The sequence below is a fragment of the Zalophus californianus genome, chromosome 4 (genome assembly GCF_009762305.2).
Source record: "Zalophus californianus isolate mZalCal1 chromosome 4, mZalCal1.pri.v2, whole genome shotgun sequence".
Lineage (NCBI taxonomy): Eukaryota > Metazoa > Chordata > Mammalia > Carnivora > Otariidae > Zalophus > Zalophus californianus.
Genome location: NC_045598.1, coordinates 33,423,260 through 33,444,183, shown reverse-complemented (window position 1 = coordinate 33,444,183; position 20,924 = coordinate 33,423,260). Strand labels below are relative to the sequence as shown.

General features: G+C 44.6%; 1 protein-coding gene across 1 annotated transcript; it reads right to left on the bottom strand.

The window, feature by feature from the left end:
• Positions 1-580: 580 nt before the first annotated feature.
• Positions 581-20,333, bottom strand: LOC113937105 (erythroblast membrane associated protein (Scianna blood group)). The gene is made up of 11 exons (XM_027620798.1): positions 20,204-20,333; positions 12,184-12,281; positions 11,623-11,962; positions 9,493-9,609; positions 8,919-8,951; positions 7,899-7,931; positions 6,108-6,128; positions 5,302-5,322; positions 5,178-5,204; positions 5,059-5,085; positions 581-2,958 (listed from the first exon to the last, which is right to left on the bottom strand). Exons 2-11 carry the CDS (start codon positions 12,268-12,270, stop codon positions 2,234-2,236), a joined length of 1,431 nt encoding a protein of 476 aa, XP_027476599.1. The 5' UTR covers positions 12,271-12,281; positions 20,204-20,333; the 3' UTR covers positions 581-2,233.
• Positions 20,334-20,924: the final 591 nt, after the last annotated feature.

The following is a 20,924-nucleotide window of genomic DNA, read 5'->3' as shown; positions in this document are numbered from 1 at the left end:
TGCACGGTATTTCAGCGCAAAGAGCAAAGAATATTGTCTTCAGAGCTAGATAAACTAGATTTATAATCCCAGTTCTACTGCCCAACCATTTGGAGCACCATTTTCCTCCCCCATAAAATCCCTAGCAGAATTGTTTTAAGGATTAAATGAGGTAAAGCTTCTGCTTCCGCAAATATCAGTTCTCTTTCCTGCTGGTAAATTCTCTTGCGTGCAGCTAGTGTGAACAATGGGAATCCGTTTTTAAGATTAAGATATCCAGAAAGTATGTTTGAAACTGAGTATGAATGAGTAAAATATAAATCCCCCACATACACTATTGCTTATAAATTGATATAAATAAAATACTGAGAAGGCAGATCAGAAATAAAACTGTGGCTTTATTTCTAACTGTGGTTAAAGCTTGCCTGGGTGGATTCAAGGCTGTTCAAAAACCAATCCCATAAGGTGTTTTCCTATTACCAGTGTAAAGCCCTTCCCCACAACTTCTCATTCATGATGAAAATAACATCAGGCCGAACAACAAATATCAAATTTTATTTAAGAACTGTACAAAAGCAAACCAAAAATTTCACCCATGCATTGTGATAATTACATTTAGATACCAACTTGACCAGGCTACAGAGTGCCCAGACATTTGCTTAAACATTATTCTGACTGTTTCTGTGAAAGGTGTTTTTGGATGAGATTAACATTTAAATTGGTAGAATGAGTAAAGCAGATTGCGCTCCCTAATGTGGGTGGGCCCCATCCAATCAGTTGAAGGCCTGAATAGAACCAAAAAGCAACCCTCCCCCTAGTATGAGAGAATTCTTCCTGCCTGCCGGTCTTTAGCCTGGGACATCGACTTTTTTCCCTACCTTCAGGCTCGTATGGAAATACTGATTCTTCCTGGGTCTCAAACTTGTCAACCTTCAAACTGGAATTACGCCACTGGTTCCCCTGCATCTCCAGCTTGCTGACTAACCCTGCGGATCTAGGGACGTGCCAGCCTCCATAATCATGCGAGCCAATTCCTTATAATAAATCTCTTTATACATATAAATATAACAAATATATATTGCCCTGGAGGATCCTAACTATTACAAGCACTAACAGAGAGCACTTCTGACAGAAAGATCCAGTTTCTTTTGGGTAGAACTGTGTACTCATCTGCAAACTGAGATCAGCCAGTATTTCCACAAAGAGGCCAGATCACATATGTGGAATGACTTGAAAGTGAGTAGGCTTCTTTCTGCGATCCATGACAAAAAATGAGGTTCATTATTTTAACCTCACACAGGAGCTACCAACTTCCTATTTGAAATCAATACTCTCACCTAAGAGGCTGTTTGCTAGACAACTAGTCACGTCTTCTAGGATAATGGTCTTGGGGGGAAAAAGGCCTCTACATTGGTGGTTAAAACTGCCACTTTTCTAGCTGGACTTCTCTAAATCCCAGGAGGAAATTTGAAAAGGCCAGGGTAACAGACAGACTCATCCGTGGCTGTCTTTCCAAGGCCACGCACAGCTGGGCTGCTGTGTTTGAAACTGTGCCTCCCAGCTCCCTGATTGTGCTCTTGAGGCTTTTCAGGATTATGGCTACCACATTTAAAATCCCTGCACCTGGTTAGCATCAATAGGTAAGTTAGCTTTGAAAATGTGTATACTAGCTCTGGATGTCAGGAAACTATACTGTAAACAAGCATCAAGGAAACAGAAACGGATGGCGTGTTTTACCCTTCCAGCTTCCCCACCCCATATTCCAGAAGAAAGAAGGAAGAGCGTGTGACCCAAAACATGTTTACTTTTAAAAAGCTGGCTTTGGTCTGCACTGAGAGAAGGAAAAAAGCCATTCTGGAGGGGACAAGAGAGAAGTCAGGGACTGGGCACCATAACTTCATGACTAAACGGTCAAGGGCAGGATGAGGCAGGGTGAAGTTCCTCTAAATAGTTCCTCGAGTAGAGAACCCCTGTATCTTGATGACACACATTCACCATCATCACCTAAACCTAATCATCACCAAACCTTCATTTGGTTTTCAGGAATTCTTCCAGAGGAATGGGAGTTTTAAGTCCCCAGAAGGATGACAGAGTTTAGAACTGAGCCCTGAGTGAAAGGTGGTTTGAATCAAAATCACAAGGTCTAGAACTGGAGAAAGACAATGGGATGTTTCGGAATCAGGTGTTGGGCCAACAGACTGAAATCCAGGGCAGGGTCCTGGACCATCGGGGGAGCAGGTAATGAGGTACAGCCCTAAAAAGAAGGAACCTTGAGCCCCTGTAGGGCTGGGGCAAGGTCAGTGGGCCAGGGCAGGATCATATCCCCAGGTGGGAAAAGCTCCGGTGCCTGAGGAGGGAGTAAGGAAGGGTCCACGTTCATGGCCACGTCTCCATTTGCATGGCCTTTTTCTTCTGACTTGCGGCCAGTTGGTGGCTCTGATTTCTGGAGTTCTGAGCAGATGACTAGAGGTGCTGTATTTTTCCCTCCATCATGAAGGCAAGGCTCAAAGAAAGGGCGAAGGGGGCCAGAGAAAGTGTGGGTGAAAGTAAAGATGTGGGATCTGCTGGTCACATTGTAGAAGGAAATGACGCCTGCTTCATAGTCCAGGAAAATCCCCACACACCGTGGGGGCTCCTTGAGGCGCAGGGTGGTCTGCGGGGATGTGAGAGCTTCATACTCCTGCTCGCTACTCTGGCGGACAAGCCAGTGTCCATTGGCGGGCGTGGCAGTGACCTTCCCCTTCCTGCTCACGGACTCACTACACACTCCCAGGGCCCATTTGGTCTTGTTTCCCACGTCTACCTCCCAGTAGTGACAGCCCACCGTGAAGTACTCAGCGCCCAGGACGCTGACGACAAAGTCAAATCTCTGGGGACCATCAGGTACAGGCTGCCTTCTGTCTCCAAGCTTCACACATCGCCGGTCCTCAGACAGGATGAGTTTGGGATGTGCTGTGTCTGGGTCCAGGGTCACTGCCACTGCAGAGAGTCACTGACAGGTGAGGCTGGGAAAGGCAAGGTCTTAGGGGATTTTTGGGTAGCTTTGGAGAGAAAGATAATCCCTAGGTCTGTGACCACTGTCATTGGCCTATTTGATCTCATGGTTCCCCCTCCCCTATATGTTCAGGAGCCAAAGAGAAACTGTCTTCCAGTCTCCTAGATCTGCTGGCAGTGTATTAAGTTGAAAGAGGAAAATGTATTTCATCTCTCTGTGAAGCTGCCTTAATCCTTAGGAAACACTGCCTTTGTCTTTAATGGTCCCAGGGAATCTAATGTATGATAATAAACATAGGCTTTGATGTTAGACCCAGTAGCCAGCTAGGATGTGTGAGTCCCAGCTCTGCCACTTGCTGGTTTTGTGACCTTGGGCTTGTTATTTATCTCCCAACTTCAGTTCCTTCCTCTGTAAAATGGGAGTAGGGGTTCCCATTTGTACAAATGTGTATAAATTTTGGGGCGCCTGGGTGGCTCAGTTGGTTAAGTGACTGCCTTCAGCTCAGGTCATGATCCTGGAGTCCCGGGATCAAGTCCCGCATGGGGTTTCCTGCTCAGCAGGGAGTCTGCTTCTCCCTCTGACCCTCTTCCCTCTCATGCTTTCTCTCTCTCATTCTCTCTCTCTCTCAAATAAATAAATAAAATCTTTAAAAAAATGTGTATAAATTTGTACAAATTTGATGAGCTAATATAGGAGATGGTGCCTAGTTCACACAGTGAGTGTGTGATGCTTGGTAGTTAAAATCACTGCTTATAATTATCAGTTCTAAATGGTAATATAGAGAGAAGGATTCTTCTTTAAAATTGTGGATTACGAGGGTCACAGTGAGTCTCCCCCCTTCCCTACGTACAGAAAACAGGCTCTTCTTGGAGAGTGAACCCGTGAAATCTGTACTCAGTCAGGTGGTGGGAGTGAGCCAGACCGTGAGTGTCAGAAGGGCTTCTGAGCACCTTGGTTGGTGATCTGGTGTTCTCTCAAGTGCCAACTCATCAATTCTATTGTACCTGCCTGCCTGAAGGAAGCCATGTGAACAGAAGGGGGATGAGCAGCCAGAAAACTGATAAGCAAAGCAATGAAAATAACAGTTCTCATTAAAATAACAGCAAAAAAACTGCCCACTACTTAGGAATAAAATGAAAAGAGATGTGCAAATCGTTTAGAATAAAAACTACGAAAGCTTTTTGTATTCTGCACTGTGGGAGCATGGGCCTCACCCATTCTCTTCTCTGAGAATCTCAGTCAACACCCCTCCAAGAAAACTGATTTTTGAAGAAGGATGTGGCAAGTGTGTAGACAGAAATAGGAGCACTGGCTATTGGTCCAATTGTGGGTTAGGAAGGACTTCCCAAACTTGAAAGCATGGAAGAGACTACACAGGAAAAGACGAATAAACTTGACTACATAAAAACAAAACACTCATGCATTCAAAAAATACCATAAGGAAAGTAAAATGAAAATGAAAAAACTTGGAAAAATAAGTTGTGAAAAATATGAAAAGAACTAGTATACTTTATATAGAAAGAATCCTTACAAATCAAAAAGTACCCAGGACAGGACAGGAGCAGACAAGTCACAAAGATGATGCACAAATAACCAATAAACTTAAGATAAATCTCAAAAATCATAGAGAACCCATAAGAAGATCAACATGTTGGGTGCCTGGGTGGCTCAGTTGGTTGGGTGACTGCCTTCAGCTCAGGCCATGATCCTGGAGTCCCGAGATCGAGTCCCACATCAGGCTCCCTGCTCAGCAGGGAGTCTGCTTCTCCCTCTGACCCTCTTCCCTCTCGTGCTCTCTATCTCTCATTCTCTCTCTCTCAAATAAATAAATAAAATCTTAAAAAATAATAAAGTAAAATAAAAAAATAAATAAAAAAAGAAGATCAACATGTATATTTATCAGTGTTCTTTAAGAGGGGAGACTTTCTAAATCTAAATGTGACCCCAAAAATCACAAAGGTTTTTTTAAATTTGATAAGCAGATAAAGAGATTTGATTTTAAAAAGCTTTAAATGACAGTCTGCATTCCACAGGACCAGAGCTATGGGCTCTGACTTGTGGATGACCTGACTGGTGTAACTTACCGAAGTGCAGCCTCGCCCTCCTCCAGCCTGAAAGACATAAAGAGGTTGCTTGAATTACAGATAGAAAAACGGAGAACTCCTGGGGCATGGGGGCCAAGTGTGGGAAAAGTGTACCTCACCTGAGTTCGCCGCAGCTCTTTTCAACTCTATACAAGAAGAAAGAAGGGGGTGAGCTATTGCTGGAAATACAGACCCAACAGGAGATCAGGTGGTACGGGAGTTAGAAGAGCATGGGACACTTACTCAGTTCACTCCGGAGTTTCTCTAAAGAATAAAAACAGTTGGACCAATCAGAACAAGGGCTTCTACGTGCCCAGAGCACTGCAGTCCCATCCCAACCACATTCCCACATCGAATCCTCAGTAGCAATACACTGAGCTTCCCCATGATGGGGCTTGCAACAGCAGTGGCTCCCAGCCATGGACCAGGGCTCTCTGGTGACACGGCAGAGGGTCAAACAATTCCTGTGTCCACCAGAATGTCCCAGCAGACCGAGTCAATGACACATCTTCTGCATATAGGTCATGACAATGTAAACATTTGTAGGATGTTGTGGGAGAAGAATAAAGTATAAGCTCATTTAAAACAATCACCCAATTTCCATTTGATTTCCTTAGGTATATTTTCTCAATGTAAAATAAAATAGACATGTCATCCGTGTCTGAAGATTTTTTGGTTATCAAGAGGTTCTCATACGTGAAGTGGTGGAGAAACACTGCTCCACATATTCACTTTAATGAGGATCCATATGCTTTGGATCCCTCCTAAGGGAATGTCACGCCTAGGGAATATAAAGGGTCTCCCAGGTGGCTTCACCTATGGGAGGTGAGGGCTTCCTGGTCAGGCCTTCCCAGATAACAGCTCTATGGGAAAGAGGAACAGGGAATATTTGAGAAGAGGACTTTGAGAGCCAGTACATCTCCAACCCCCATGACCTCAAGTACCCTTGCCGCCCTCTTCTGCTGCAAGAAGTAAAACCGAGACACTCATCCTAAAGCAAAGACATCAGCAGAAGGAGGTTTGTGCCACGGATGAGGAGTGGAACTTACTGAGGGCTTTATGGAGCCTTCCTAAAAAAACAGAAAAAGGCACAAGTGAATAGACGGGACACAGGAAGGCTCATCACTCCATCCCCCCTGGTGGAAAGGGCGATGACCAGCCTGCGGACCCCAAAACCAGTCACATCTCTCAAAGTTTGGACTGGAGAACTTGCTGGTGCTGGTGCCACTTTCCTGATGACCCGAGTTGCCTGGAACTTTGGGTTCTCCTTTCTCTGCCCTCCCTTTCTGTCCGGCTCCTTTTCTGTGGTCCCTGTGAGTGTTTCTGTGTGTTTCTAACTGTGTGCTCATGCATGTTTGTCTTGCTGCCCTTTAATAACCTACTGTTAGTAATAGCTATGCTGTAAGACTAGCTAAGGGCCTAGCATCAGCTCGTGGACATGGTTCTATTATTCTCGACAGTGACTCTCCTGAAGTCTTGTAGACCGACTGATACATTTGGAGATCCCAGGTTCGGGGACATAAGCTGTAGGCTTCTGGGGAGTACTGTACTTGTGGCTTTTCCAGAAAGGCCATCAGCCCACATTTTCTCCTAGCGCTGGCTCTGCCAGAGAATTAAAGTTATACATCTGAGTCCACAGCCATGCCCTGTGCTAAGGGCTGGGCATGTGTTAGGCATTGCACGCTCGGGCAGTGAAACCGAATATGATATGGTCCTTAAGGAACTTATGGTTTATTTTTATGATTCCCGTTATTAATAGCCTCCATTTGTTGTGTCCTGTTCTTATAATGAGGTGGGCACCGAATCCCCTCAACAATGTGAGGTGCCTATAATTAGTATCCTCATTTTCTAGAGTGGTGGGCTGAGGCTCAGAGGGACATGGAGATTTGCCCAGGTCATCCAGCTAATAAGTGGCCAGGGAGGCTGGATTCCAGCCCATGTCTGTCTGGCTCCCAGTCAGAGGACGACCCCACTACACCACACTGTGCCTCTGCCCTTGGACAGAACAGGCATAGCGTCCCTGAGGTGGGCACGCCCACACTTTCACCACCTTGGAGGAGAGGAGATGCAGAAACCAGTGCAGATGGAGCCATTTTTGAGCCAGGGACTTGTCTTCCCAGCAAGACCTTCCAAGGGCAGAGCTCCCATTTTTTGGTACCCTGGGTGTGTCCAGCTTTTACTCACAGTGGTCCCGGGGCAAATACTCAGTTAATGAAGATGAAAAATGGGAAGGGAAAGGGGTATCAGGCTTTGTAATAAGAAATTTTTAAGTTGTCTATTTTAATCCTGAAAATAATCAGGTGAAGGGTCTTACTGTCCCCATTTTACAGATGGGGTAACGAAAGCTCAGAGCAGTAAAGTGCCTTGTCCAAGGCCAGTAAGTGGCAGACGGGTGTCACTGATCCAGTCACTTTCTGTAGAGTCTGTGATCCTCCCATCATATCATACTCCCTCTCTCAATGCAAAAGTTGTATGGATTTTTGAGATGCTCATACACCCCATATGACCAAATTTTTTTGGTTCCTGTGAGTGTTATACCTTTTTAAATAGTATTTTTAAGTGATTGGTGGAAAGGCTGATGAAGGGAGCTCAGGACAATCCAGACCTATGAATATTGACCAAGGGCATCCCCTCACTATGGCCACCCTATAGCCCCTTGATATGGTAAAGTAAATTCTAATAATATTAGTGGAAGATGTGTGTGTGTGTGTGTGCGTGTGTGTGTGTGTGTGTGTGTGTGTGTAATGTATGTATGATAGACTGTCGGCATTCATGTAGAAGTAGAAAGAATATGTTCTTTGTTATTTGTTCCCTACTCTTTATTCTATACATATAATTACCTTTTTCTTTTGCGTGGTCTGAGAGAAGATTTTCTAGAGGAAGAAAAGTAAATGAGATTCTGTGCCATTACTTTGAGAGTCCCCAACTCCTACTGAGTTAACCCGCTCTTAAACTTCCCTATCTCCACCTCCCTGACCCAGACCCTCACCATCTCTCATCTGGATGACAGAAATGGTGCCCCCCACATCCTGTCTTCTTCCCTCTGGTCCCGTCTCAACACCGCAGCCAGAGAGAGCTTCCTGAAGCACAATTCTGGTCAGGATTGCCCTGTTCACTGCTTTACCACTGCTCCGAGAAGAAAAACCAAAAGCCTTCACATGATCTACAAGGCCTCCCCTGGCCTGACCCCTGCTAAGTCCACAGCCTCATCTCCTGTCACCTTTCACCTCACTTCTGCACTGTGTGTCTTTTGCATATTGTTCTTTCTGCTGTGGAAGGTTTTCTGTTCCCTCTTCCTCCAAGCCTGCCTGTCTTCCAGATCAAACATCACTTCTTGTGGGGCCTCCGCTCCTGTCCCTCAAGTTTGGTCAGTTGGTTCCTCCTGGTTGTGGCCTTTATGGCCCTTGGGACTTCTCTCGTGGCGTTTGTGCACATTTATTTGTGTAATTAATTCACGTAGGTATGCTTCCCTGACTAGACTGAAAGCTCCAAGAAGGCACAGACTGTGTCTGCTTTTACTCGCCATTGTGACCCAGCATCTAGTATAGTCTGGGGCACTTAGTAGACAATTACTAATTGTTTGTTGAATGAATAAAAGCTCCCCCCATGTTAGATCTACAAGACTCCCACAGAATAGGATCAAGCAGTGAGTTCACATACAAAAATCACCGAACATACTGGAAGGCAAGCTCTGACAAGAGTCTGTGAAAATTGGAAAAGACAGGTATAGATGCCCCACCACCCTGCCAGCAAGGAAAGCAGATAGTGGGATGTTCAGGTATACAATTTAGATTAGTGGGCCCTGGGAGCAGAAAACGAACAAAACACAGTAACATCCCCACCCAGCTCAGGACACTTACCTACCTCCATCACCTGTTCATAGAGAAGCTTCTCTAGAAGACAGAGAGAGATATGGCAGCTCAGTTTAAGGAAGGGCTTTTTCTAACAGGCAGGGTTGTCCAAAGATGACCCAAGCTGCCCGAGTAGGACTTTGCTCCTTGTCACTGTGGGCGTGCGACTATTTGAAAGGATTAGAGGGTCTTCAAACCATCAGATAGGGGAAGGAGTATTGGATTCTGTGACTTTCAGGGTCATTTGCAACCCTGCGCTCCTGTGAAATTCAACTGTATTCGTGGGGTTTTATCTCATGGATAGAATTGTGTTTCTTCATTAACTAGAAGGCTGGCATGATCAGTTATTTTTTAATTTATCAAAAGATAAGGATTCACAGCTCTGCCCAGGGGTTTTCTGCAGTTTCTCTGACCCTCTCTGCATTGGGAGTCCCCAAGCATGGCTCTACTAGTTCTCTCTCAGCCATTTTGCAGGGTCTCCAACCTATGGATAATTCATGTCCACGTCTACTTCCTCCCGGCCATTTCCTAGAGAAGCCTGTCCCACTTCTGACCAGCCGGGGCTCCCTTACCAATTAGTTACCTTTTGATCTTCTTTGCTTCCAGATGAGGTAAATGCCCACCATGATGAGAATCCCCAGGACAGGCAGGATCACAGCAAGAGCCACTGCTGAGGAGGAGATCCTCCCTGGAGACGGGGCTAAAACAGAAACCACCAATGGCCACCCTCAAAGAGACATTCGACAGCTTCTCCCATGCCAAGGACCCTGCTTCAGATGGCAGATGGCTCAAGCACATCCCAACTGTCTCTATCGGGTCTAGGGAGAGACCTCCAGCCAAGACTGGTGAGGGTCTTTGCTTCTCTCAGCAACTCCAACCCTGGATGACCCAGGGATGACTTTAAAGTGAGATATTCATTTCTTAGGAGTGGTTTTGATGGTCCTGCCTGAAGACAACGGGTGAAACTCCACTTTTGAACCACAACCTTGTCCTGCCCTATATGGAGCCATTATCTGGGGACTTTGGAGGATAAGAGAGGCTTCCTCAGGGATCATCTCTAGTCTTCTCATGAGCACCCACCTGGCTCCCCATCAAGTCCTCACCCTGCTGTGAAACAAGTCAGTGAGTGACATCTTTGCCCTGAGCCCTACCAGCAGGGGCAGAACAATTTCTGTGGTGCTACATACAGCAGCAGACCTAAAGCCTGGGCAAGAAGAAAGGAGAAAGGAAAGAAGAAAAAAAAGAGCGGAAGAAGCTCTGTGACCAGTGGGAAGAGTCTCAGCTGGATGCGAGACTTCACTCAACGGTGTGTGACCCTGGGCAAGAGACTGAGCCTCCCCAAGCCTGGGTGACCATCTATAAAATAGAGAGGATATAATCCCTGTCCTGTTGGGTTGTTGGGAGATTTAAAGAGGTCAGACAAGAAAAGCACTTAGCACTTGGTGAGAGGGCAGTGGCTGTAGTAAGGGAAGGGAGGGGGACAGAGAAAAAAGAAGGGATTCACAGAAGTCATGACCCCGTCTTATCTGGGACCCCCGGCCACAGTCTGTTTTTCTTGGCTCCAAAACCACGCTGCTCTGCCCCATGGCTCTGTGTTTCAAGGGTCTTTAAAAGATTCACACCCCTTGAAACTCTTAATTCTAATTCCAGAAATGCATTCTAAGAAAATAATCAGTATCACTTCCCAAAATATGTGCAAAGATGTTCACTGCACCATTTGTTATAATAGGAGGAAAAATGGGAAACCATCCAGATGTCCAGAAATAGGGCTTTGATTAATTTTATTATGCTATAACCACACAACGAAGTACTGGGTAGCCCTTAAAAATCATGTTGCAGAAGACTACTTAAGGGCATGGGCAGAAAATGCCCATGACATTGTAACTGAAGGGAAAAAGACCCAGCAGAATACAGATATGCAAACACATGCACACTCAGAGATACAGACATACTAGAATGTCTTGAAAGAAATGCCCCCAAAGGTTAGCAGCGGTTCTAATTTATGACATAATAGGCCATTTTTGGTTTCTTTAAAACGTTCATCATTTTTTCAAGTTTTCTACCACAAACGTGTTACTTTTAGAATTTAAAAATTCTTTATAAAGTTTCCGTTAAGGTAGGAGTTTTTGCCAAGGACTTCAAGCCCGTTTACCGCCCTGGCTTTTACCTGCTATGAGCATGGCTGTGGTCTTCTCTTGGCCAAGGGCCAAATTGTGGACGGTGCAGGACACATTCCCCAGCGTGCTGTCCCTGATTCTGCTGGACACCGCTATCCGGAAAAGCCCAGCTTCCAGGACATGGGCATCCGACAGGGGTCGAAGCACCCTGCCTTGAGGGTCTCTCCACTCGGCCAAAGGCTGTGGAAACCATCCCGCCGACCTGCACACCAGCTGAATCCATCCAGCGTCGTAGCCTTTCACGTGGATGTAAGGGTCCGAGCCTAGAACTGGAGGGGGACAGGGAGCAGAGATGCCTGGCAGTGGGGGCACGGTCCCCGCGGGAGCCCTGTCCCCCTTCCCGCAGCCTCCCCGAGGTGGCGGGTCTGTTCATGGCACTCGCGTGCCTGCCCTCTCCCCACCCCCGTGCTCCTCCCAACCTGGTGAGAGAGTCTCTAGCTTCATCCTCACACCTTCACAAATCCGCCTCTAGGGTAACTGCATCCCACGATTCAGGTCTTGGGGGCACCTCTGTCCCCCCTTTGAAAATGACTAACCTGCCACCTGCAGGGTCACGGTGCCGTTTCGAGTCAGGTTTCCGATCTGGACCTCGCATTGGTACAGTCCTCGGTCCTCCAGCCGGACGTGGCGGATCTCCAGGGACACGCTCCCCTCTCGGGGGTCCCTCAGCAGCGCCGTCCGCCCCTTGTATTCCGGCATCACGCCTTCCTCCCGGTCTCTCCCGTCCCGGAACACGTGCACGACCTGGGAGCGGTCCGGGCTCGGGGACCGCAGCCACGTCACCACGGCGGGCACGGTGACCGGCCACAGGGCGAGCGGGCAGAGCAGCTGGGCTGTGCCCCCTAGCGGGGCCAGGTGGTAGTCGTCGGCGTCCCCTGTGCGGTGTGGACAGAAAAGGGACAAGGGCGTCTGGGAGGGACGGGAGAACAGGAGCTGGGCGGCGGATGAAAGGGATGTCTTGGCGAAGGGCAGGGCCTGGGGAGGGCATTGGAAAGGACTGGGGGTGGGGTGGAGAACAGAATGCGCGCAAAAAATAAGGCCCTCTTGTTCTTGGGACTCCTCCAGCCGACTTCCCAGGCAGGGAAAGAGGTTCACCAACTCCTACCTGACAAGGGCTCCGGCAGCCGGAGGAACACGAGTGCCACGAGGCAGCCAGAGAGCCAGGAGCCAGAGGAACTTGCCATCTCCCTTCGAACTATGCAAGGACAGATGCAAGGAGACACCAGAAGGGGCTGGTGAGCTTGATGTGGGCCAGCGGACAATGTAAGGAGGTGGGGTGCAGATGCAGGCTGCTCAGCAAGCGCTCTCCAATCACACAGCCCAGGGTTGGAATCCCAGCTCTGCTACTTACCTCCGTGTCAACTTACAACTTAACTTCTCTGGGTAACCTTGTGACTGAGACTCTGTTTCTCTGTCTTCAAAATGAGTATAATGACTGTGCCTCCTGGCAGGATTATTGTGAGGATTGAAGGAGGGAAGTTCTCAACGTGGAGGCTGGTGTCAGGGGTGTCTACAAATGCCATGAGTGAGGACCATGGTGACACGAAGGGTGAGGCACTGAGTGTGATTTGGAAGGCTTAGGGCTTCCGTCTGGAAGAACAAGAACTTGCACCCAGGACTAAACAGGTGCACACCAGAATACTGGCTTCTTTTAGCATTTAGTGTCCCAAGCCAGCCCTGGAAAGGGCCTGTTGCTAGCCCATCTTCCACCCACAGTGGATTCAAGTCTCGGCTCCACTCACGTACTAGCTCCGTGGCCCTGGGAACATTGCTTAATATCTGTGGGCCTCCAGTGCTTAATCTATAAAGGTGGAACCTTTTTCCCAGGTTCAAGGAGACAATGCATGGAAAGCTCTTGCCACAAATGCCTCGCAGAACAAGTGCTCAATAAATGTGCTATAGTCGGTATTACTAAATCACCTAGCGCATGAACCACAAGCACACCCCAAAGGATTCCCTACTAGAAAATTCTCTCCCCACCTGCTTGCTACTGCCAGAAATCCCTTTAGTAGGAAACAAATCTTTTGGGACACCTGGATGGCTCAGTTGGTTGAGCATCTGCCTTCAGCTCAGGTCATGATCCCAGGGTCCTGGAACCAAGTCCCGCATCGGGCTCCCTGCTCGGTGGGGAGCCTGCTTCTCCCTCTGCCTGCCGCTCCCCCTGCTTGTACTCTCTCTCTCTCTCTCTCTGACAAATAAATAAAATCTTAAAAAAAAAAAAAAGAAACAAATCTTTCATGCCACAACTGGGGTTGAAGTTTAAATGTAAAAACACTGGAGGAAGTGGGGCAGCTGGATGGCACAGTCGGTTAAGCATCAGACTCTTGGTTTCAGCTCAGGTCATGATCTCACGGTTGTGAGATCGAGCCCCTCGCCGAGCCCCTCACTGGGCATGGAGCCTGCTTGAGATCCTCTCTCTCCCTCTTCCTCTCCCTCTGTCTGTCCCCCTAGCCCCAGTCGTGCTCTCGCTCTCTAAAAAAACAAACAAAAAACTCCCGGAAGACATAATGTCTCTTGAATTCTCCCCAAGATTTCAAATCCTTTTCAAAGAGGAGGGTTTTTTTGTAGAAGTCATCAGGCCAGGCCCCTGAAGCTCTTGGAATAGGGCAAAACAGGACTTGGAGGGGGGGGGGGCCGTCAAAGGGAGGTTGGGAAACTGAAGATGGACTTAAGCTTTGAACAAATTTCCATTTCTGTTTCTTTCATGGCAAACAGCACACTGCTTTAGGGTTGTTTTTGTTTTGCTTTTGTTTTTCAATCATGATGCATGTAACATCCATCTCTAATCCCCTGGGGTTGCAATTGGCAACACAAGACCAGGACACAGTGTGATTAGGATTACAGTTAGGACTTTTTTTTTTCCTCTACCCCACCCATTTTCCCACAGGTTACCAGCTACTGGAAAATTGAACAAGAGAAGTTCGGTAAAGGAGAAAATCTCTCTGCCTTATCAATTATCATCCAAGGTGGGGCATCTGGGTGGCTGAGTTGGTTAAGCGTCTGCCTTCGGCTCAGGTCATGATCCCAGGGTCCTGGGATTGAGCCCCGCATCAGGCTCCCTGCTCATTGGGGAGCCTGCTTCTCCCTCTCCTCCCCTACTCATGCTCTCTGTCTCTCTCTCAAATAAGTAATTGAAATCTTAAAAAAAAAATTATCATCCAAAGTGGAAATAAGTAGGGCCTGGGATCCCCAGGAGTTACTCCAATCCCTAAAACCCTCAAATAGAAGGTGCTTTTGTAACACCCCTTGAATAGACGTGCCCAGAGTGACACAGAGCTCCACGCTGAATCAAGGCTGCTTGAAGTCAAGTAAGAGGAGACCCCCACAGCCCCATCTTCTGAGATTCAGATAGATTATTAAGTGATTAAGAGGATGGGCTCTAGAGTCAGCTTGGGTTCCAGCCCTGGCTTTGCCATTACCTGGCTGTGTGACCTTAGACAGGTTAGTTAGTTAGTTAGTTAGTTAGTTAGTTAGTTAGTTAGTTTTTCCAAGTCTCCTCTCAATTTACACATGAAAGGAAGCTAATAATAGTACCTATCTCATAGCTAGGGCTATAGTAAGGATTCACAGAAAATACATGTGAAATCATTTGCACCAGATTCTAAAAATAAAAAAGCAAATGAAGTCCTTCCAGCATACTGTTCACTCTGTAAGGGGGCAGCTGAGGTGGCTTGAGGAGGGGAGTCTCCCTGAAGCACATTACCAAGTTACTGATGAACAGAAAGCAGCTGTAGGAGCAGACTAACCCCGGGGAGGATGACATCAGTAGGACATTCACACTCTAGTCAAAAAGAGAAATGCAAATTAAGACCACAGTTAGATATGTTTTGTCTTCCTTTCAAATTATCTAATATTAAAAAAAAAATCCCCAGAATTATCACACATGTGGGCAAGCCAACTCTCTTGTTCATTGCAAAACAACTGTCACAAAGATAATTTAGCCATAAGTATCAAATGATGTGTAAATATGCAAAATTTTAACCCAGTAATTTCACTTCCAGAAAAGAATCCTATAGGAATCAGTAAGGATGTGCATAAGGATTTAACTGGTGAGCATGCTCATCACAAAGTTATTTTTGAAAAGGAAAAACTGAAAGAAACCCAAAAGTCCTTTAAAATGAAAATAGTGAACTATTTTTATGATACATTCTTGCAGTGAAATACTATGCAGCATTTCATAATCATGCCATAGAACAATCTTTAATAGCACCGGGAAATTTTTACTATAATCCAAACCAATAACTTTAAATACAACATGCATAGTATGATACCATTTAGGGAGAAGGTGCTTAGGAAAAAAAGGCAAGAATGTAGACACTAAAAAATGACTACTTCTGGGGGGTGGCAGTGAGGATTAAAGGTGACCTTATTTCCTCTATATTTTCCAAATTTCCTACCTTGAATACCTATCACTTTGATGATCACAAAACAAACACAGTGAATATTAAAAGACAGAGGAGGAAGATGACCAGGAAGCAAGGAGAAGGAGGAGAAACAGAGTAAACTTTGAGCAAAGGCACAGACAGCCCAGGAAGGCAAAGAAGCCCAGCTGGAAGTGCCCCGCCCACCCCCCACCCCCCCCCACCCCCCCCACCCCCCAACCCCCCCACCCCCACCCCCCGGCGTCCACAGCCAGAAGCTGCAACCATAGCTGCTCAGCCAGCCCTATTCTCAGAGCTTGGAATGGAAAATTAACAAGTTCTCAGTTAACATATATCGATATTATAATAATCAACATTATATTAATGTAGGATTGAATTAACACTAAATCATAAATATGTTTTTGAATTGCTAATATTGTTCTATATTAACAGTAGCTCCCATTTCCTATACCTATAGGTACTCTACATATATTATCTTTGGTATTGACAATAACCCTGAAAAGTAGAAATTACTTTCCTCATTTTACACTTGGAATAAGAAAGGCAATCATGCAGACACCACGGTATTATGCAAGCAAACTGACAGGATCCTTTCTGGAAGTAAGTAGAATGTAAAATGTGGATAAATAGATGAAAGAATGAATGAAGGCATACACCTGCAGCATGAGATACAAAAGGGGCAAATGACTTCCTCACTTTTCAGAGTGATTATCATGGAATTCCTTTATGAAGAAAGTCCTCGTAATAAATATAAAATATGATTTCACTTCCTAAAGTTCAATATACATACACAATTCAAGGACCATTGATATCTTAACAACATGGAGTGTTTTGGCCAATGAATATGGTTTATCTCCCCACTTATTCTCATCTTCTTTCATTTCTCTCAGCAGTATTTTATAGTTCTCAGTGTATAAATCTTACATATCTTTTGTCAGCTTCATTCCTAAATATTTAATATTTGATGCTATTGTAAATGGTATTGTTATTAATTTTAATTTCTGATTTTTCCTTACTAGCATATAAAAACATGGTTGATTTTTGTATATTGGTTTTATATCCATGATCTTGCTAAATTCACTTGTTAGTTCTAGGAGTTTTTCTGTAGCTTCCATAGGATTTTCTACATAGGTGATCACATCATCTGTGAATAAAGAAAGTCTTACTTCTTCCTCCGTAATCTGGAGGTCTTTATTTCCTTACCTTGCCTTATTGCATGGTTCCTTGCCTTGTTCCTGATACTAGCAGAAAACATTCCTTCTTCACCATTGGGTGTAATACAAGCTTTTCATAGATGCCCTGTATTAAATCAAGCAAATTCCCTTCCATTCCTAGTTTACTGAGAGTTTTTATCAGGAATGGATGTTAAATTTTGTCAAATGACATTTTTGTATCTATTGTGATGATCAGATAACTTTTAATTTTTAGTTTGTTTAACATAGTAAATACATTGGTTGATTTTTTAAATATTAAACAACCTTGTATTCTGGGGATGAACCCCAGTCAATCATGATGTAGTATCCTTTTTCTATATCTTTGGATAAAATTTTTTAAAATGCTAAGAATTTTCACCTCTAGATCATGAAAGATAGGGTCAGTATTTCTCTTGTAATACCTTTTTCTGATTTTGGTAATTAAGAGTAATGCTGTTGACATAGAATAAGATGAGAAGTATTCTCTGCTCTTCAATTTTCTAGAAGAGTTTATGCAGCACTGATATTATTTCTTCCTCAAATGTTTGATGGAAATCACTCCTGAAGCCATCTGAGCCTGGAGTGTTTTTTATGAGAAGGTTTGTAACTACACATTCAATGTCTTTAATAAACATAGGGTAACTCAGATTATCCACTCCTTCTTGAGAGAGTTTGGTAGTTTGGGTCTTTCAAGAATTTGCTTCATCTGGGACACCTGGGTGGCTCAGTCGTTAAGCGTCTGACTTCAGCTCAGGTCATGATCCCAGGGTCCTGGGATTGAGCCCGGCATCGGGCTCCCTGCTCGGCGGGAAGCCTGCTTCTCCCTCTCTCACTCCCCCTGCTTGTGTTCCCTCTCTTGCTGTCTCTCTCTCTCTCTGTCAAATAAATAAATAAAATCTTAAAAAAAAAATCTGCTTCATTAATTAATTAATGTAGTGATGTCACCTCTCTCATTCCTGACATTGGTAATTTGTGTCTCTTTTTTCTTGAATAGTCTGGCTAGAGCTTTATCATTTTTATTGATCTTCTCAAAGAACCAGCTGTTGATTTCATTGATTTTCTCTAATGTTTTTCTGGTTTCTCCTATATCAGTTTCTGCTCAGGATTGTTATTACTTCCTTTCTTCTGCTTCCTTTGGGTTTATCTTTTTCTTGTTGCTTAGGTCATTGATTTGAGATCTTTTCTAATATAGTCATGTAGTACTATAAATTTCTCCCTAGCTTTTGCTTTAGTGACATCCCACAAATTTTGATATGTGGGGGTTATTATTTTCATTATGTTCACCAAAATACTTTCTAATTTCCCTTTTGATTTCTTCTTTGACCTATGGGTTATTCAGAGTGTGTTACCTCGTTTCTAAATATTTGGGAACTTTCAAGATGCCTTTCTGTTATTAATTTCTTGTTCTTAGGGATTTTTTATTTGAGAGAGAGAGAGCACGTACATGACAAGAAAGGTGAGCAGGGGCGGGGGTCGGGGAGAGAATCTTCAAGCAGACTTCCCACTGAGCACAGAGCCAGACCCGGGGCTCAATCCCACAACCCATGAGATCATGACCTGAGTTGAAACCAAGAGTTGGGCGCTCAACCAGCTGAGCTACCCAGGTGCCCCTCTGTTATTAATTTCGAATTTAATTCCATCATGGGCAAAAAACATACACTGTACAATTTGAATCCTTTTAAACTTACTGACTTGTTTCATGTGTTAGCATATGGTCTATTTTGGTAAATGTTTCACGCGTCTTTTTTTAAAAAATGTGTAGTCTGTTGTTGGGTAGAGTGTGACTAGTGTGATGTAAGATCTTAGCTTTTTTATTAAAGATGTGAATTTCATTCATAATCTCATCTGAAAAGAACATTTCAGCCATTTAAAAAAAGTTTTTGGGGGGGAGTCTGGGTGGCTCATGCTGTTAAGCATCTGGCTTCAGCTCAGGTCATGATCCTGGGGTCCTGGGATCGAACCCCACACAGGACTCCCTGCTCAGCGGGGAGTCTGCTTCTCTCTGCCTCCGCCTGCCACTCCCCCTGCTTGTGCTCTCTCTCTGTCTCTCAAATAAATAAATAAAATCATTTTTTAAGAAAGTTTTTACTAAATAAAATGCATTGTTTTCTCTCTCCTACTTATTGTAGAAAATCTGGAAATTACCCCCAAAAAATGGCTAAAAATGTTTAAATCATTTGTAATCCCTCCATCCGGAGACATGTTTCTTCAAATATTTTTTCAGTGCATGTGTGTAACTTCTTTTAAAAATTGGACCACACTGTATGTACTGTTGATACCTGACATTTTCCCTAAGCACTACATTATGTACATTTCCCCATACCATCAAATATTCTTTTAATGACTAAAGTGTTCCATCATGGATATCAGAGAATTTTTAAAATAATTCTATACTGTAGGATATTTAGGTTTTCTGACACATTGCTATTATAAGCATTACTACAGTTGGTGATGCATTGAGGGCCAGAGTTAGAAGTCTTAGCCCTAATCTTGGTTTAGTCCCTAACTAACTATTGACTCTGTAACTTTAAGCAAGTCCCTTAAACTCTTAGGCTTTGGGTTTCCCATCTTTAAAATAGAGAGACTTTTATTTTTATTTTTATTTTTTTTAAAGATTTTATTTATTTGGCAGAGAGATAGAGAGCACAAGTAGGCAGAGAGGCAGGCAGAGGGAGAGGGAGAAGCAGGCTCCCCGCTGAGCAGGGAGCCCGATGCGGGGCTCGATCCCAGGACCCTGGGATTATGACCTGAGCCGAAGGCAGCTGCTTAACCAACTGAGCCACCCAGGCGCCCCAAAATAGAGAGACTTTTAATGTGCGCTGCCAAATTGCCTTCTAGAAAGGTCAGATTAATTTATCAAAGTTAGGAAATTGCTTATTTTTCACAACCTTGCTGTCACAGGGTTTTATGTTTTTAAAAAATCTTTGTCATTTTAACGAGTAACAAAATGGCATCTCTTTTAAAAGAATTAATGGTGTTTTATTTTAAGTTATTTTTTTGATTACTTATTTGTTATTTGGACTTTGTCAATTACCTGTCTAAATACTTTGTCCATTTTTTTTATGTGGGCATTTGTCTCTTTAATGGTTTGCAAAATTATTCATACAGTAACAATTTTTTTCCACTATACATGTTGGAAACATCTTGTCCCCAGGCACTCATTTACATTTAGGTTTTAAAGAGTTTAATTTCAAAACTTTTAACACACAATGGAAGTTCCCTTGACAACATCAAGCAGGCTAAGAAGACCCTGAAAATCTACAAATGATCCGTCTAAATGCACACAGCACAGGACCTGGCTAATAATAAGGGCTAAATAGATGATACCTGTAATAATTAATAATGATAACAATAATACTTCAATGAGAGTCTTTCATCAAAACCTATCCAGCCCCCTTGTCACTCATCCTTTTGTGCTCATTGCTCCTTCCCCCATTTCGTTCTCTAAAATGTGAGTGACGACAAAGGGGATGGTTTCTCCAACGAACTTGAGGATCTTGAGAAAGCTGGGGGACTAAAAAGAATGAGGGAGAAGGACTTACCACCTTTGGAATCGAGGGCCCTTTGTCCCTCACCAGCAGAGCTGGACTCTCCAAGCTGGGAACGCTCCCTCCGTCCATTCAGGGAGATGAGGCATCAGGAAGGAAAATCAGGAAGGCTACGGAGGTGAGCCTGGCAAGAATTCACATTTTTATTGGAAGCCCGAAGAAGCCCGAAGCCAGGGGCTCCCCCTGTCCCACACACTTCTCTCTAGCTGTCTCCTACACACCAACAAGCCACACCCTGCCTGTCTGCTCCTGATAAAGGAACAGAGCAAAGAGGAGGCTCCCTAAAAGCGAGGGAACCCCCCCGCAGTGCTACCCGGTGTAAGGGACCTTTGCCCCCTTTCCCTCCCAAGCTAACTGCGTAGGTAGTGGTTCCCTTCAAGATATTTCAATCCTATCACACTCTTTCTGACAAGCTTGCTCCCCTTTACTTCCCATATTAGAGTAAAATTGAAGTTTGGTTTCAAAGACACCCACCAATTAGCTGCCTTCTTTAACCCACTACCTTTATCTCCAGCTGCACCCCGACATGTGCTTTCTGAAAAACGGACTTGCTTACTGTCTCCCAACAGGTGGTAAACCCTTTCCTGCCTGTCCTGCTTTCATAATATCCGTAACTCTATATTCATAATATCCCTAAATGTATCCCTAACAACACATTATGTATTTTTGAACTTTATACAAATGGAGCACATTGTACATAATTCCCTGTGATTTC

Excerpts from the sequence above, each read along its gene's own strand:
- LOC113937105 (XM_027620798.1), bottom strand. The coding sequence starts at position 12,270 with ATGGCAAGTTCCTCTGGCTCCTGGCTCTCTGGCTGCCTCGTGGCACTC. Across the intron at positions 7,932-8,918 it reads TGAACAGGTGATGGAGGTAG|AAAATCTTCTCTCAGACCAC; the intron begins GTAAGTGTCCTG and ends TTCTTCCTCTAG. Across the intron at positions 2,959-5,058 it reads GAGGGCGAGGCTGCACTTCG|TGGCAGTGACCCTGGACCCA; the intron begins GTAAGTTACACC and ends GACTCTCTGCAG.